At 47.8% G+C, this 17,986-nt stretch overlaps 2 protein-coding genes across 12 annotated transcripts; both read right to left on the reverse strand.

Moving 5' to 3' along the window:
• Positions 1 to 56: 56 nt before the first annotated feature.
• Positions 57 to 10,213, reverse strand: LOC131137199 (S-adenosylhomocysteine hydrolase-like protein 1). 3 transcript variants are annotated; one of them, XM_058084863.1, is made up of 18 exons: positions 7,156 to 7,237; positions 6,444 to 6,576; positions 6,246 to 6,360; positions 5,884 to 6,027; positions 4,549 to 4,649; positions 4,357 to 4,459; positions 3,655 to 3,749; positions 3,480 to 3,586; positions 2,951 to 3,067; positions 2,810 to 2,873; positions 2,645 to 2,733; positions 2,447 to 2,517; positions 1,673 to 1,767; positions 1,502 to 1,600; positions 1,344 to 1,412; positions 1,185 to 1,263; positions 980 to 1,100; positions 57 to 900 (listed from the first exon to the last, which is right to left on the reverse strand). In XM_058084863.1, exons 2-18 carry the CDS (start codon positions 6,444 to 6,446, stop codon positions 894 to 896), a joined length of 1,479 nt encoding a protein of 492 aa, XP_057940846.1. In that variant the 5' UTR covers positions 6,447 to 6,576; positions 7,156 to 7,237; the 3' UTR covers positions 57 to 893. The 3 variants fall into 3 exon arrangements, with proteins under 3 accessions (XP_057940846.1, XP_057940844.1, XP_057940845.1); XM_058084861.1 differs by lacking the exons at positions 6,444 to 6,576; positions 7,156 to 7,237 and adding an exon at positions 9,640 to 10,213; XM_058084862.1 differs by lacking the exon at positions 6,444 to 6,576 and having other exon boundaries at positions 7,156 to 7,278.
• A 307-nt stretch (positions 10,214 to 10,520) lies between these two features.
• On the reverse strand, positions 10,521 to 17,931 carry LOC131137495 (nuclear transcription factor Y subunit alpha-like). 9 transcript variants are annotated; one of them, XM_058085511.1, is made up of 10 exons: positions 17,587 to 17,831; positions 16,043 to 16,144; positions 15,778 to 15,864; positions 13,240 to 13,386; positions 12,952 to 13,083; positions 12,775 to 12,877; positions 12,536 to 12,702; positions 12,001 to 12,174; positions 11,689 to 11,799; positions 10,524 to 11,614 (listed from the first exon to the last, which is right to left on the reverse strand). In XM_058085511.1, exons 2-10 carry the CDS (start codon positions 16,121 to 16,123, stop codon positions 11,549 to 11,551), a joined length of 1,068 nt encoding a protein of 355 aa, XP_057941494.1. In that variant the 5' UTR covers positions 16,124 to 16,144; positions 17,587 to 17,831; the 3' UTR covers positions 10,524 to 11,548. The 9 variants fall into 9 exon arrangements, with proteins under 9 accessions (XP_057941493.1, XP_057941492.1, XP_057941501.1 ...); XM_058085513.1 differs by having other exon boundaries at positions 10,525 to 11,614; positions 12,554 to 12,702; positions 15,781 to 15,864; positions 17,587 to 17,825; XM_058085512.1 differs by having other exon boundaries at positions 10,525 to 11,614; positions 12,554 to 12,702; positions 17,587 to 17,825.
• Between the last annotated feature and the right edge of the window lie 55 nt (positions 17,932 to 17,986).

A 17,986-nucleotide genomic window follows, 5' to 3' on the forward strand; every position in this document is an offset into this window, starting at 1 on the left:
ACGATGAGTCCACCGAGCCGAGTCCAACTAAAGGCTAGAAAAGACGGCAGGGCGTGTTTGAAGGGCCTCGCCTCCGTGAGCTTCTTTTATTGCTGATTTATTGCATTCTTACTGTGTTTACAACTGAAGCATCGTGGGAACAAACATTTCAAAGGAAGACAAGCAGACGGCGAAGATGTGTCCTAGTTGAGATCATCACTACGCTAGGTCAGCTTGCTCTTCCTTTCTCTTCAGGCTTTCCCCTTGGGGGTCGCCACAGCAAAGCAATGGCCTCCATCCAAGCCGTCTTCTGCATCGTCTACATCACTGTGCTGTGGTCATACGTTCCACACAAGGACATGCACCACTGACAAGATGCATGGTGTTTGGACCATCAACCTGCACGTCTTCTTAAAGGCACATTCACACCATGGCCTTCAAAGTAGCATCCAGACACACTTCTTCAATGCAACATCTTATCTCTTAACTTATCTTCAATGTGGCTTGGAGCTGGTCCTTGTTGAAGACAAGTGACTGGATGCTACCTTGTGGGGGGGGGGGGTATATGCTGAACCAACACTAACAACGTTACTCAAATAAAATAATACACTGGCTTGGATTGGATCACGTCAGGCTGGGTTCCATTCTTCTGGCCTTCAGTTGGCACAGCGTGTACAAATAAAGCTGCAGCAACTAGCAGTACTAACAGGTAACAGCATGCAAGTACTATACACGTGTACTATGCCAGCTGATCATACAACATACTGTGCGGCTTAGTTTTCATTTTAAAGCTATGTCTACTTACATGCTAGTAAGTTACATCCAGCAAAGCTAAATAATTCCTCCATTTGGTGGCAGTGGATCAATCAAACCCACATTTGTGGTTCTTCCAGAGAACCCTGGCCAGGCTGTCATTAGTACCTGCAGGCAGAAGATGACAATGACTGACACGACTGTGGACATGGAGGATGCACCTCCACCGGAGAAACGTGAAAAGCACCTGTAGTAATTGGGCTTGAAGGGGCCGTTCTTGTTGAGGCCCATGTACTTGGCCTGCTCATCAGACAGCTCCGTCAAGTGAGCATCAAAGTTTGGAAGGTGGAGGCTGGCCACATACTCATCTGGAGGGAAGACGCAGTTTGGAAAGTTCAGGCTCCCCTCGGAGACACCCCCAGGCACGGAATGGTCATTTGTCCACTACTTACCCATTTTCTTGGGCAGGAGATACACATCCTGCTTGTAACGCCCCTCTGGAGCATTGAACAACTCGATCAGGGCCAGGGCCTGAAGACAACACCACAAGGCTGGGACCCGCCTACACCATAGTGCACGGACGTGGACACCACGAGCGCAGAGCTACTGACCTGAGTTGTAGCAGTGATGGACAACACGAACGTAGGCACAGTGGAGCAGCTCAGATTCAGGAGGCGACCCTGAGAGGGAACGCAACGCTCATTCGGGCAGCAAGCCGATAGCCGTGACCTCGAGACATGCTATGGACATATGACACGCAAGGACTCACCTCTGCGAGCATCACCACTCTCTTTCCATCAGGCCAGATGATGTGGTCCACCTGCGAGCGCACCCTCTCCCAGGTCAGCTCGGGGCTGCGCAGACTCGCCTGAGGAGGACAAAAGTCCATCTGTTGGATGGATCCATTTGGACATTGAGAACGTAGGACTGGCTGACATACCACGTCGATCTCCGTGTTGGAATGTCCCATGTTGCAGACCACGCAGCCGTTCTTCATGCGGTCCAGCTGTTCTCTGGTGACAACATTCTTGTTGCCTAGTTAGTGGGGCGGGAATAACAGAATACAAAGCCTTCAATCATCTTGTCATGTCGTTCACTACTGAGGCAGTTCACACTTTCCACGCCACGATGGCACTGGTGGCCACGGTGGCCTGGAGATGCTATGCTGCAAAGCACTGCAGTTCATACTGCTACCACACGGGGGTGCTGGTTTCCCTTCTAGGATGGTCTCATGTAATACTCATCCTGACACTCCAGAGTAGGACAAAGATACTATGAATACATGTATACTGCATTTGAAAAGCTGTACTGCATTATGACGATGATGTTATTACATTAGTGTTTACTTCTGACAATGATTTCCTTTATGTGTGATGATGATGATGATATCCTGGTATGACGAAGGAAACACTTAGTGAGGGGACTGCACTATTTTGGAATGTTGCCCATCATTCGTTGCCGGTGTAGCATTATAGAGTGTGCATACAGGGAGTGCAAATTACAAACTGACCAATGTCTGGAGTTGCTAATAGCCTTCCCCACCACAATAGGCATCATATGTCCCCTTTAAGGCCTGTATTGGAATCGCAACGCGCTAACGTTTCAAACCGCGTTTGAACGATGACATCCCTGGAGTGATGTCACAGCATGGAGGGACTAAATAGTACACTACACGGTGCCTTTGCCGGACATGACGTTATGTGAGGTTCCACACCAGTGCAGGTGATGACCACGTCCATTTGCCGGATGACCTCACTCAGCTTGACCACCCTGAAGCCATCCATGCTGTTGGGGTACACAGATATGCATCCATGAGTTCAAGAGCGGCCACCACTCCAAACATAGTCATGTGGAGTATGCAGAGAACCAGTAGAGCACATGAACTGGTATAACAGCATTGAGCATCACCCACCAGGCCTGCAGGGCACAGATGGGGTCAATCTCTGTGATGCACACGATGGCGCCCAGGGCCTTGAGAGCAGTGCAGCAGCCTTTCCCAACCTACAGGACGGAAAAGACTGCAGTTTGTGGAATACCAGCTGACGCGCACATGAAGGAGATGAACGGAACCGCTCACCTCTCCGTAGCCACAAACCACCACCTGTTTGCCACCAAACATGATATCGGTGGTCCTCTTCAATCTGGCAGAGACGAGCAAGACCACACACGTTCACAATGAAAACCTCAACAAAGTAGCGACGGGATGGATCCCGCTCACCCGTCCAGGATGGACTCACGGCAGCAGTACAGGTTGTCGAATTTCTGCTTGGTGACCGAGTCGTTGACGTTCATGGCAGGGACACACAGCTTGCTGGCCTTGGAGAGCTGGTACAGTCTGGGAGCACAGTTGGGAACGTGAGCACACATCCAGACTCGGCAGTGATCTTACTCACAGGTGCAGTCAGGAATGAGTCATTAAGCTAAAGCTAAAACTCACTTCCTGTCCGTGAGCCACTCCTCTCATCTGGTGAACACATTTATAGCAACACACCCCAGCACAACTCTTATTCACGTCTTCAACGGCTGATTTACTGTGATTATTTAGTAGTAGTAGTAGTAGTAGTAGTAGTAGTAGTAGTAGTTGTACAAGCAAGCCCACAGTTGACCCGCCAGACGTGGGCCACAATCCAGAACAATCTAGTACACAAGAGAACTTTTTTAACGGCCTTTGAGACCACAAAAAGGTCCAGTTCTTTCCAGCCCTCATCAGTCTAAAATAGGAGCTACTGCATTTCCAAAAAACTCACCTATGAACTCCAGTCACACTCTCCTCGACAATGCCCCGGACTTTCTTGAACACACTGGGGTACTTCTTGTAAACCCAGTGTGTTAAGTCCCCGCCGTCATCCAAGATCTAAGTAGGACAGATCAGAGATTCTAATCACGTTCCACTTCAAGTCCGAGGAGAGCAACCAGGTTTACCATGTTGGCCTGCCAGGACTCGGTGCTGACACAGCGATCGATGCACCACCAGAAGTCATCCTCGGACTCCCCCTTCCAAGCAAACACAGGAACCCCTGGGACAGAAGACGCATTGCTGACAGCGAGGAAGCCAAGACGAGAACAAGAGAAGCAGCTGAGCATCACGTCCAACATTCACTACTGGATTACTTCTGGACGTCCCGTACACGACATATAACGGCCTTCACGTTGCAGTCTTTCCCAGACGTTCCTTCGTTTGCTTTGGCCCACCCAAAACAATTTGGCAATCGAGAGCATTCAATCTGGCTAACTGGCTAACTGGCTAACTGGCTAACTGGCTACCTGGCTACCTGGCTAACTGGTTACCTGGCTAACTGGCTACCTGGCTACCTGGCTACCTGGCTAACTGGCTACCTGGCTAACTGGCTACCTGGCTAACTGGCTACCTGGCTAACTGGCTAACTGGCTACCTGGCTACCTGGCTACCTGGCTAACTGGCTACCTGGCTAACTGGCTACCTGGCTAACTGGCTAACTGGCTAACTGGCTACCTGGCTACCTGGCTAACTTCCATTTCTTACCACCAAATCTGAACTTCTTACAAAGAGAAAGGCCAAAGAGATTTTGTTCATGCAACAAAGCTCTCGATTTCAAACGTATCCTCATATACGCATGGACATCAAGGCCAGGACATTTTTCTTACCCAGCTCAGCGAGAGCAGCAGCCACCTCGTTCTGGGTGGAGTAGATGTTGCAGGCAGTCCAGCGGCACTGGGCCCCCAGAGCTACGAGGGTCTCAATCAATACCTGGCGGTCAACAATGGCGCGTGTTGATAAATCATGCAAGGAATGGCCGCCAACACGACAAAGTTAGTGAACAGGAAGTGTGGACATACTGCTGTCTGCGCTGTGATGTGAGTGCAGCCTACGACTTTAGCCCCCGCCAGCGGCTTCTCCCCCTGGGCTCTCTTCCGCAAGGAAATGAGCGCTGACATGTCTGGGGAGCAAATACAGCGAGTGCATGAACGTGGCCATGGGGCAAAGAGGCAGCCATTGCCCAGTCCAATGGAACGCTATGGAAAAGCCAAACTCTTGTCCAGCAGGTAACACGTGGAAGTGGTGGAGCAGCAATGTTAGCAGCAGTAAGTCAGTAAGTCCAATCAATCTAATCAATCTATAGAAGACATTTCACAGACCAAAGGTCACAGTGCTTCACAATCACAGGAAACATTTGAACAGTAAAACAGGGAAAACAGACAGTTTGAGCCCAAGCAGGAGGCTTTAAGAAATGAAAAACATTCAACATAATTCCAATGCCTCGGAGCTTACCAGCTCACCGATGTCTGGAGTTGTTAATAGCCCCCCCCCATCAGATGTTCTACTTGAGTTGTTTTTAAACACCGCTAGTCCCGCAAAAAACTTGGAATGACCACATTTGCCCTAGCGATGTCGTGCCAAGATGGCCTGCACTCAGCAAGCACGGACCGATGCTCCAGCTCTTTGACTTCCATGCTAAGTCGGAGCTAACCACTTTTCAGGTCGCTCTAAGCTCTGAAGGGTTAATTCATTTTCCAAAATGGTTTTAAAAAGATATTTATGACTAAACTTATTACTAAATTCATTTATTACGAAATCCTACAATGACAACATTTTAAAATGGGCTTCGGCAGCTGTCAGGAAGTCCTCGTGAGCACTTGGGAGTGACCAATCACAGTGGAGTGGGCGTACCTTGCAGCAGGCCATGGTGGAATAAAAAACAGATCATTTTGGCAAGAAATCCAAGAAAAGGAGTCTACAACTGAACACAAATGGCGGATATGAGCATAATAGATCCTCTATCATCCATCCATTTTCTATGCCGCTTATCCTCACTAGGGTGGCAGTATGCTGGAGCCTATCCCAGCTGGACTGGTGCCCAGCCAATCCCAGGGCACATATAGACAAACAACCATTCCCACCCACAATTTGGAGTGGCCAATGAAGCTAACATGTTTTTGGAATGGTGGAAAGGGGGGGGGGGGTGCGATGGCCAAGAGATGGCCAAGCAGAGAGTCCAACCCCGGTCTTCCCATCTCCTGACTGTGTGGCCTACATGCTAACCACTCGTCCACCGTGCGACCCCGGAACTGAACCCGCACTGATCAATGTTGAAATTGTGTTTTAGAAATCCTGGAAAAGACAAGAAAAACAATCACCTTTGTCGTATGCTAAATGTTAGCAGCGCCACGTACCTTGCTCTGCAATTTCAATTTCACGGCGGCCAAACTCGGCCTGCTTGATGTTCTTCACACAAAAGTCGCTGCTGCCGTGGGTGTTGACCTGGGTTTTGTCTCGAGGTGAGGTTTCGTCATCGGAGCTGTCAGTGTAGGAAGCAGCTGGGGAACGCCAATTAGCCATTAGTCGTCACGGAGGAAAAGTGTGTGTGATTGAACGTCCAATGTGTGCACAGTACGTGATGGTGGTTTACAGAGAAGACAACACGGCTAAACACACATCAGGCTCACTGCTGCCTCTTTGGGCAGAACGTGGACTGACCACCAGGCCGATTAGCATTTAGTGGTCACTAAACCATCAGTCTGAAGATGCATCGTACCTGAGCTGTAGCTGTCCGTGGAAGACTGCGAGATAGAGCGAGACAAGGAGCGGCGACCCGCCTTGGTCGGGTATTTGCTGAATTCCTGTTTATCCTCAGCGTTGGCAAACTGGATCTAGAAAGAACCAGAACCAACCAGTCAATCTACAGTCAAGTAGCAGGTTATCAAGAGTCACCACAACAACAAATGTGACGGACCATAATTCTGTTCTCCTGCTCTCCTGCAGAAAGATCCCCAGGACTTCGGGGATGTTTTCATTTGCTTTGGAATGCTGTCAAATTTCCTTCTTCTCCTATTTTACCTGTCCATAGAACGTGTTTGGACTCCAAACTACCAAGCAGGGCAGGAGAGTTGACACAACAGACATCAAGCAGACGATAAATCTGGGTGCATACAAATGGGGGGGGGGGGGGGGGTGGACTGACCCGCACCGAAAACAATCATAAGATAAAGCTTACGTGAAAAATGCAATATGATAGCTTTCCCCACTTTGGGGTGAAGTACTGTAGCACGGTTGCAGGAGTGAAAACGCTGGTACCCTACAGGATTGTGGACTCATAAGAAACACAAAGTATGACCGAATGTGAGACAGAGCCGAGGAGGACTCAGCATGCCTCCTGTTTTCTCTAACTCCACCGAGCTAAGTCAGCTTCGCATCACTTTGGCCTCCTGAGGACTGAGCCCAGACTTTAGTTTCTCCTTGTCCTGGATTAGCCAGTACAGTGGAAGAGTCTCTATGAAGGTACGCTCAAAACTCCCTGACCCTGACAATATGGATAAGACATATTATCATATACATATTATTATTATTATTATATTATTATAAGAACATGAGAACAAATGTCTCATGGTCTCTGAGCTTTTAGGAATAAATGTGAGTGGGTAGCTGACGGATTCGTGGTGACTCACCCTTTCTCCCCCGTGAACATGTGTGTGTGCCATCTCGCCGCTTTCTGTGCCGGTGTGTCCTCTGTTTGATGCTACGAGGTGTCCCTGATGCTACCACCCCCGAACACTCCCAGGCAGAGCGAGGGGGAGGTTCCCAGGCATTATCCTGACTTCTAATGGCCAACCTGCAGAGGGAGCGACTTTGCTCTCCCCGGGTCTGCCCTTGACGACCAGCCACTAAAGTCCTGTTTTAGGGAGGATGTTATTTCAGGTGGAATGAATGGGTGAAGGCCCAGTGGTTAGTGCACAGGCCTCACAGCTAGGAGACCCGGGTTCGATTCCCCCCTCGGACATCTCTGTGTGGAGTTTGCATGTTCTCCCCGTGCATGCGTGGGTTTTCTCCGGGTACTCCGGTTTCCTCCCCCATTCCAAAAACATGCTAGGTTAATTAGCCACTCCAGGTTGCCCATAGGTATGAATGTTGAATGAATGAATGAATGAAATAGGTGGATGTGATCAAACGTGTCACAGGCAGACCTCCTCCTGATCTGGACTCCTAGTCAAAAAGGGGATTGTCAGATAGCAGGCTAGCCTTCCGCGGCATCGATAAACAAGCCATCCAATTCCATCTGACAGCTAAAAATAGCTTTGAGTGGCTTGGTCAGGTCACAGACTTAAGCTGAGGTGTGACCGTGTAGGAGCTCAATCAGGCGATGTTCAGACACCGCTAGTGCTCTACGGCGCCATCAGATCCAAACCACAGTCTTGGATCAAAGTTGTCTACTTCTTCATCCTTCAGTCTGCCAAGGGGCGCTTTAGAACCCGTGCACGGTGGATTACACGCTGTTGGAAAACAAGCCAGGTCTATGTAGCCATCCTACACAGCTATGTGACCTTTGGGGGAAATGTACAGCAAGTAAGACCTTCACCAACAAACTGGAGGTACATCGTGAAAAAGGAAGAACCTAGTCGCTATAGATGTGTTATATTTCTCATGTTATAGCGACTTTCATAGTTAAATGTTGATTACGTCCCACACAGTGCTTCACTTGTGTGGAGGCTGGCAGTAAGGAGCAGTCCATCACTTATGAGGACTCGTGGAGTGACCTGTGTAGCATCTGATGACATTAGCAGTTGCTACCTGAGGGTCAGAAGACAAGAAGACAATACATGTCCATACATGTCCATTCTGTCAATCATGAAAATGGTGATGCACGAGCAAATACACGGCCAGACTCTTCCCACTAGGGGGTATTGTGTAACTGCCAGGGTAGATGGACAGGAGCGTGGAGGAGGTGCTCATTGACTCATGCACCCACCCCCACACTTGCACAGTTTGATGTTTTTATTCCTGCAACGCATAGCCGTTGATGTGACGATACCACGATGTCAGCAGACGTCTTCGTCTTTCTCTGACGTATTTTGTGTATCGACAGTAGTATTTCTTTCTCGCATGGACTTGCTTTACACAAGCGGGTAGCTCAGTTTGACACCGCGCTCTCACATTTATTCAAAACAAAGCGCTTTGTGTTGAGGAGCGCACGTTCCGACCATCCAATATGTTTTCAGTCAGCCTTCACGCTGCGGCTCACAGTCCACATATTATGGACTGGGACTTGAACAAATATGTCCGTCTATGCACGCCATTCCTGGGAAAGTACGTACATTCCACTCGTATAAAGATTTGTCCAACTATAAACAAACATCAACGTTAAGATGAACTCATCCATCTTCTACTGCTTATCCGTGTTCGCTACGTGGGGGCAGCCGCCCAAGCAGGGAGGCCCAGACCGCCCAGACTCTCCAACATGTCCTGGGTCTTCCCTGAGACCTTCCACTGGTTGGACGTCCCGTTTCTTCTTAAAAAGGGAGCCCACCACCCCGGTCTGCCAATCCAGAGGTACATCACAGCTGCAAAATAACCCCCCATGGGGCCCTTTGGAATGGATTCATAAGAAAAAGCGGGCTTACCAGCAGACGACACTGCCATATGGCACCTGAGATTTGGGCAGGCTTACTTTGCATTTGGTGCTTATACTGTATGTACTAGCGTACTACTATGTATTAGCTGCTCTTACTGCATAAAGACATCCACGTGCATACAGTACTACATCAGTATTTCAAACTGGAACATATTCTTCCCAAAATGGCTTTATTTCTGATGGATAGCTTGTGGCCAAAGGGAAATGGTGAATAAAGAAGATATAATAATGGATGATCCATGACATGGCTGCCTGGCTCAAGGACAGCACGTCTCCATCACCGCTCTGAGGTGCAGGATGCTGAGCATGCACATGATGATGACAGCATCTGGTCGTGGGTACCATTAGCTTGTCCACAAAGTGTCAGTGTCATAAAGCGACACTTTGAAACGGCCAGGAAGGAAGACGGACGACGTCTTGGAGTTGGAAACACGTGATCATGACTGCAGCACAATGCGTACCAAGTGGGATTAGCCCCACCACCCCCATCGTGCCTTGCTTGATGGCGGGGGGTTGCACTAACCTTCTTGACGGATTTCAGCGTGGGGACTGCGGTGAAGGCTGCAGAAGGCATTTCCCCGACGTTCATGTTTACGTCGCTGCTGTTCTTGCTCACGGTCATGGCCGAATATTTCTCCGCGACGTTCTCGGTTTCCTTGACATATTTGGTGCCTTGCTTGACCTCCACCTTGCCGTCCACCGCCGACTCGGTCATTGCATCCAGGTAGCAGCGTCCCGTTACTGTGGGAGCCTCGACTGGGGTGACCCGATTCCGCCGCTCGCCACTGAAACGACGACAAGCAGCGACTATTGGTCAATCTCGTATGGAATATTCGGTTGTTTAATGTCTTTTGGACTTGCTAAGTGTACGTTGGGGCAACACCGGATCGCTACTGCGGCTGCTCGGCTGTCATCCACAGGCAGCATCTCTGACGGGAGGGGCGGTGCGTGGACCCGGTCACCTTAGCGTTCTGGCTGTGGGAGGGCGGGGCTTACCATCGCCTGCCTCTGCGGAGGGAAACGTGCCGGTTAGGACGACAAAATGGAAGAAAAAGTCAGCGTTTGAGTTACTTGTACATCCCAGCTATCGACCGAATCCCACGGCTAAACACAATACCTTTATGGCGCCCTCCCCGCCAAAGGAACTTCCGCATTAGTCCCACCTCCTTCTCCACGATTGGTCAATTGCGCAGAGCCGCCTCCAAATCCTCTGATTGACAGCACAGCCACAATCAACTGGAACCAAATACCTCCAGAAAACCACACTCGGGCGCAATACTCGCACATTTGTCCCATTTCGATTCTAGGAAAGTAAAACGCTGCTGGTAATACTTAAACGTAGCCTTTCACACATTACATATGCATTTAGAAAATACTATTCAACACACGATGTGGTCACAAATGGTTTAATTAGCTGAGGTGTCCAACCACTAGTGTTTCTGTGTGTGTGTGTGTGTGTGTGTGTGTGTGTGTGTGTGTGTGTGTGTGTATGAAATCAGTAATGCTTGTACGTATAAAAACATTTGCATCCACTCATGGGTTGAAAGACACCATTGTAAGTATTAACTACAATTCCTGGCCACAAAAAGGTCACCAGCAGCAGTTCACTAAGCAAATACTGGATATTTACTGGGTGGGTGAAAGACGTTTTTGGCCTAAATGATGCTGCGTTTACCTTCTCCTCCGTACTCTTCCTGTTTCATTACTGGCATGCAGCAAGCGTGAGATAACACGTAAGGAGATTCCTGAAACTATCCATTGCATAATTAGCAGGTGGAAAAGATCCCAGGGAAGGAAACTCGGGCAGCGGTCCTAACGTCATGTCATCAGTACAAGAGAATGTGTGCCGTATTTGTGTGACTTTTTTGGGCCAGGAAGTAAATAAGGATAGAAGAACTTTACCGCCAAGAATTAGACTGTATAAAATGGGTTTAAAAATGTTAAAATTAGTTGTAAGTACAATTTGGGATAAAAACAACCAATATACAAGATTCTTACAACAGTATCACATTTCAAATGTTTTGCTCAGTTGATGTCAGGTTATTCCACACGGAACATGGGTGGAAGAAAAAAAAAGTCCAAAGTACAGAACATGACATAAATGATATGATACAAATTCAACACTGATGCATAATCAAGTTAATGAGTCTCTGAGAAAAAATGTTGTACCATTTCCAATTCTCCTGCCATTGAATGAAAGCATATCCGTGTCTAACTTCACGTAATTCCGTATGGAAGGCCCCAGTTCAACACGTGAAAATAAATAGCTGCTTGGACCAAGGAAGCATTTGTCAATATGAGGCCGACTGACGAGAGATTTCCATGACAGGGCTGGCCTGCTGCCTGGAAGACCAGAAGAAGCAAAGATGTGACAGATGGGATGAAGGCAGAGCAGAGGTCACAAAAAGAAGTGATGATGCTGGGGAGAGATGCTATGAGACCCGGATCATCTGAGCCACCGTCTCATCGGCGGCGGCTTGCACCGCTTCCTGCTGTTGCTGTGGGAGAAAAAGGATTGATAAAAATAGAAACGGGCTGATGGATAAAACACTCATTTCATCACTGATCTTACCTGGGCCAGTGCCAAGGCCATTTCTTCCTTTTCCTTGGGTGAAAAGAAACGGCCACCGTCTCCTCGCTTGCGCTGCATGGCATGGCGGTGGCGAGATTCGTGAAGGTATTTCTGAAACACAGAATAGCGGTGAGAGAAGCACCGGTGACCATTACGTCATTCATGACCGTCATTCATGACCGTCATTCATGACCGTCATTCATGACCGTCATTCATGACCGTCATTCATGACCGTCATTCATGACCGTCATTCATGACCACGCTCTGCTGATTGTTCATAGTCTGGCACGATGACGAATGAACCTCACTTACCCTCCTTTCTTTGGGGATCTTGCCCTCAGCCTCCAGTTTGGCTCGGGCCTGTCTTCGCTTCAGGATACGATGGTACTGCTTGGCGTTTACATACAGGGGCTCTTCTTCAAGCATCTCAGCTCCTGGTAGAGGGATACGCTGCATTGTGGGAACTCCACCACCTCCAGGCACCATCTGATTTGAAACCCAGACCAATACATCGTCGTTAGTTCCGATGCCAGGAAAGGCAGCAGTCGTGTGCACTGACTGATAAGCAGTCAGCAGTATTATTAGTGAAAGACCGTAAACACTCCCGACCTCCACAGGTTGAAACGGCCATAAACGTGTGAATGGAAGCTAGCAGGGTTAGCTTGTGTGCTAGTGTGTGCCATCGATGACGTGGATTTGAGCTTGTATTTTACGGCTTTAATGTAAGGAAGGTTTAACAGCTAAGTGAAAAAATGTGAGAAGTTGATTTTTGATGCTCTGTGAGCACACCCACGCCTCCTGAGTGATTAAGTGAGGAACAAGATGACAAGAACAAGATGTTGGGTACCTCTGCACCGGGTCTTACCATGACCATTCCACCTGCATTGACCATGTTGCCAGAGACGGGCAGGGTGACGGTCACAGTGCCCTGGCTATTGGTCGTGTTAGTGTTGGCACCTCCTGCCTGTACGATCTGAGCACCTGCCAAGCTAGCTGCCGGAATTGTGATCATTCCTGACAAGTACACATCTTCATTAACAGGACAGCTCAACAGCATTGAGTAATGAAGGTACGAGTGGAGTTTACCCTGCTGCAGGACGGTACCATCTGCATTGACAGGCTGGTAGACGATGGTCTGTCCATCAGCCGTCTGTGCAACCTGCTGGCCCTGCACACTGATCTGCTGACCCTGGAAGACCGGAGGTCAAAATAAATAGAGCAAGTCATTTTAGACTTGAAAGGGTGTTGGCTCATATTTAATACCTGGTTCTGTCCGGCTGTGATGGCTGCCTGGGGTTGCTGGATGATGATCTGCTGGGGCTGACCCTGCTGGCCTTGGAGCTGGAGGGTCTGACCACCTTGCAATTGGATCTGACCTGGCTGCACCAGCTGAATCTACACAATGGCGCACACAGACGGAATTCCAATCACGCAAACAACTCCCTTTTTGCCAAATGCACACACATCCAATCGTGTGTTTACAACCGTGGCCTGGAATATCGACAAGCATCGTGATCACAAATCATCTACAGAGTGAGCTTCATGCCTCACCTGTTGTAGTCCCTGAGCTCCAGACACAGGAACCTGCATAATGGTTTGACCCTGACCCCCTGACATGGCTTGCACCATGATGGGTTGTCCGGATGACGTGATGAGTTGCCCACCGCTGACCTGGACCATCAGAGGTTGCCCTTGAACCTACAGAGAAGGACAACTGTCACAGCAGCACGGAAAGTGGAAGGGCAGCTTTCGACGAGAGCAGAACAAAGATGCGGAATAAAAGAGGGACAATGATTATTTGCAGCATTTTTTCCAGAGAATAAATGCTTCTCCTCTTCTGATCACCTGCTTGCATCTAAGAAATGAAATATAAAACACCTTGGCTTGGAATAAAAAAGACACCAAATGGGATTTAAAAGGGGACCTATGATGCCTTCCCCCCCTTTCTGACCTACAACTGTAGTACCAATGTAGTATTCCGGTGTTGAACCATTCTGACCTAGAACTGTAGTACCAATGTAGTATTCTGGTGTTGAACCATTCTGACCTACAACTGTAGTACCAATGTAGTATTCCGGTGTTGAACCATTCTGACCTAGAACTGTAGTACCAATGTATGTAGTATTAAGTACAGTAGTAGTAGTAGTAGTAGTAGTTAACCATACCAAAGTTTGGATGGGAGCCCTGAAAGAAGTTTGGGATGGCTCAAAATGCTGGGTTTCATAAGGCGTGGTAAACCTGCTCCTTTGTGATGTCACAGAGGGGCTGACTTCCTTATATGGTCATAGTTAGGAGGCACTTTGGGTGGGCATGCATGGAGGCGGGCCGTATGTGGAATAAATGAAAACAGCGTTTGGCAGGAAGTACAAATCTAGGGAAATCCAGCTGGAATAGGTGCAGATTCTGGAAGATCTAAAGAGTTTTCTGTGCGGGTTATTGTGTGTAGCTGCTCTATAGGAGACCACAACTCAGTACAAAGGGTGGAAAAATGAGCATAATAGGTCCCCTTTCATGGTTAGCCGGTCTTTTTATGAACAAGCATAATGGCTATCATAAACATTCACTTCTTTTTAGGGGTGTCAGGAGATTAGAAGACGACAACATTTCTCATTTAGAAAAAGGGCAGTTGTGTGATGAATGAATGAACCACACAATAAATGAAAATGAAGTCGGTAATTTTGCCAGCTGCATGCATATCTGTTTTCCTCTTTCTGGCCTCTAGACAGGCAGGAAGAAGGACCCTTGGGTGCGTTTGCTCTATGAAGTCTTGAATGAAGTGAACCCTGTCAGCCATACATTCCCATCGTCTCTGGGAGGTTGGCGCGGAAGACAAGGTTAAATTAATGGGTGTGTATTATTCATTAAAGTCCAAAAAAAAGACACTGCAGATTGCACTAAAGTTATGCACATTTGAAGTACCATCACGGGACAAACTCCCACAGGATGACAAGAAGTCATTATCTAGAACAGAAACGATGACCAGCCTGCGTTGGTGATGAGAAAAGTCAGGTTTAAATGTTACCTGGATATATTATGCCTATCCACCATTACAGTGTTTACAGAAATGTATACCCCATGTGCTTAAAGAAGTAAAGGGGTCAGTCTTTCATACATACGCATTATTGCTCTCTTTTGAGTAATATTCCGTGATCAAGGTTAAGACTGTCCGTGCCGAGTCAGCAGCATGCACTTCAGACGATGTAAAACATGCTGGGGGCGAGAGCATGAGGCAAACAGCACACAGACGGTACATAAACATAAAACAAATTCAGCACTGGTTGTAGCATGCAAAAAATGCATATTGGCTAGGGCTGGGCGATATGGACCAAAACTAATATCCCCATATATTTAGCTAGAATAGCCATATACCATATATCTTGATCTGAATTTAGACAAACGTCAAAGCCAAATTTGTGTGTATATGTAAACAATCTTATACAAAAATAGTGGTTGAATGAAATAGTATATTCTTTTTTAATAAATATAGAAAACGTTAATATGATGTTCAATCTTCAGTGCAACCATGCTGCACTCACGCTAGTCTCTCTGCAGCAGTGTTAGCGGTGTTAGCGCTTCCATCTCACGTTCCCCATGACGACGGACGGTAAACATGCTTGATAGCGTCTTTACACAGAAACATTTATACCGTCCTTTTCACTGTTGACTCCCGCTATGCGGCCTCTCCTCCATGTCTCATAGGATATCCCCGTCATGTTGCGTAGAGAGGGGTGCTCAAAGCTAACAGCTGCTCCCAAGTGTAAACAATGGAGCAAGCGGCCAGCTACAAAGGTAACGAGATGAACATCCATAGGTGCACACTTGCTAGAGGGGTCGCTATGGCACAAAAACAATAAGGAAGTAATAAAAAAGCACTATTAAACAAACACTGAAAATGCTGCAGGGGACACAAAGCTGCCATAACATATCTTGAAATATCAAATCCAGGCTATATCCATATGAACCATATGCTTGTTTTTGATATTGTGTTTAAAATGGATATGAATATTTGGCAACATGGATATATCGCCCAGCCCTAATACCGGCTGACAACAAGGTCATGACACCACCACAGGGCGGCAAATACACCACTACCTGGAGTGTCTGCACCTGCTGGCCTGAGGCCGTCACCACTGGTGATTCTGTTTGCAGCTGCACAGCCGTCACTGTGCCCTGAGTCTGCAGGCAACAGGTAAGGCAGGATCATGAAATCTCACAGAAATAGCTGGCAGAGAAAACACTGATTTGTCATGTTTGGGCACCTGAGAGCTTCAAGGAAGAAGGATGAATTGTCAAGTACTATTAACACAGGTTGTAGTGTGAGTATTCAGATGGAAAAGAGTTAACCTGAGCTCACCTGCTGTTGGATCTGTCCATTGGCCGTTTGTACTACAATCTGCTCTCCTGTAGCCGTGGTGGCAGCGGTGTACTGCTCCATAGCTGCTTATCCAATGCTTTGCTGTGGGGCAAAATAGGTATTTAGGTATAACCAGAAGGTTAGCCTAGCAACATTTCTGACATTCCCATTCTGCCGGTGCTAGGTTCGGCGATGGGCCAAAAATGGCAGCAACACACCAACCAAGCGGCAGGATACGTCTGTGTTCATCCATTTCAACTTGCCCTGCCCTCAACCACGGACAGTGTGTGATGGTGCTCGCTGGTTTGGTTGAAACCCTACTGGCTACCACGTATAGACGTATAGCGTTGTCTTATGGAAGCAGTGTTGAATAGAAGCTCATGCTATGGAAATGTATTAGGGCTGCAATGACTACTTGAATAATTTGACCACCTTGAGCCATCGCTAACGCCACCAATGTACTTACATCACCCAGTCAGACAACGACCAAAGAAGCAGAGGTTTGAAGACGCGCGAGAAAGCGGAATGTCAAAATAACAGAAAATAACAGCAAGTTGAACACTGAGTGCATCTGATGATGACTCCATGCGGGGTTTTGTTCAGCGACAGGGAGAGAGACCATTGCTCGCCCCGCCAACAAGCCCCACCCTGACGAAGGACCACAAGGGTGGGGGTGGCCAAAGTGTGGCCCAGGGGCCATCGGCGGACTATGGCTCATTTGTCATTGCAGAGCTGCAGAAATTCAATAACATTTAAACAACAGCAAATATGGTAAAAACAGAGCAAAAGGATGCCATGCAATGTTGATGGCAGCCACCAATAATAACACAAAGGTTGGTAAAGCCAAAGCTTTAAAAAAAAAAAGCTTATTTTTTATTTCTACTAAGTAAATCCATGATAAATATAAAATATCTTAAATAGTCTATAAATGTATGCCTCACTGAGTTGAGTGTAATGTGTTCAACTAGAGGTGTTTTCATTTGGCACGGCAAAAAGCTGTGTGAAGAATATTTGCTGTAGTTCTTGTACAATGTATTTTTTGTACTGTATTTCTTGAATTCTTGAATCGATTTAAAATCCCGCAAGTATTGAGATATTTTGACAACGGGGTTGATTGAGAGCAGGATGACTGCATGGCGCTGAAGCTAAATAAAATGCAAGCCAGTAGCACCAGTTAAGGTGCCCCGTAAGGGAGAAATGCGAATGAATTTCCCCCGATAATGTACTGGTTGCGTCCAGTAGTCCTTGGTACTTCGTTGGAAGCCGCCGAAGGTTGCTAAATGTTAGCCTTGTCCGTATTCTCTTTGTTTGAGCTTCAACACGCTAGCTAAGCATGCTAGCTAGACGTTAGCTGGGCGACGAGAAGCTGTTCCTCCGCACGACCGGCAACGCTAACTAGTCTCCGGGTCAAGCGTGGGTAAACAGCGGTGGTCAAAACTGTGTCATTTGATTTTGTGCACTTAGCGGGGTTAGTAATTTGGTTGGTCCGCAGCAAACCAATCCGTGCTGACAACTACCAACGCCTTCAATTGGGTCTGCCTTACCGTGTAGTCGCTGTCCGGTTCCCCTCTGATTGGCTCCAGTGCAGCTCGCTAAAGCCCAATCAACAAAGTGAGCGAACAAAATGGCGCAAATGAAAGAACTGCGCTCGGGGGGAGGTGCTCAGCGACTCCTTGACACATGACGAGCATACATTGGCTGTGTCTGCATCCTCAAAGTGCGCAATTGTAGGCTGCATGACGTCATAGTGCCGCGCGAAGGCTCATCCAAATGCGACCTACAAATGTGTCCTCCTTCTCCGTTGGGAAGAAGCCTGCATTCCCGCCAACCTTCGTGGTACATCAGTACATCATATCCCAGCATTCTTTGCGCGCATCCGCCCAGGGTTGTATATCTTACACACACACATATATATATGTTCATCTGTAAGAAAAGCTGGACTTG

The sequence above is a fragment of the Doryrhamphus excisus genome, chromosome 10, assembly GCF_030265055.1.
Source record: "Doryrhamphus excisus isolate RoL2022-K1 chromosome 10, RoL_Dexc_1.0, whole genome shotgun sequence".
Taxonomy (NCBI): Eukaryota; Metazoa; Chordata; class Actinopteri; order Syngnathiformes; family Syngnathidae; genus Doryrhamphus; species Doryrhamphus excisus.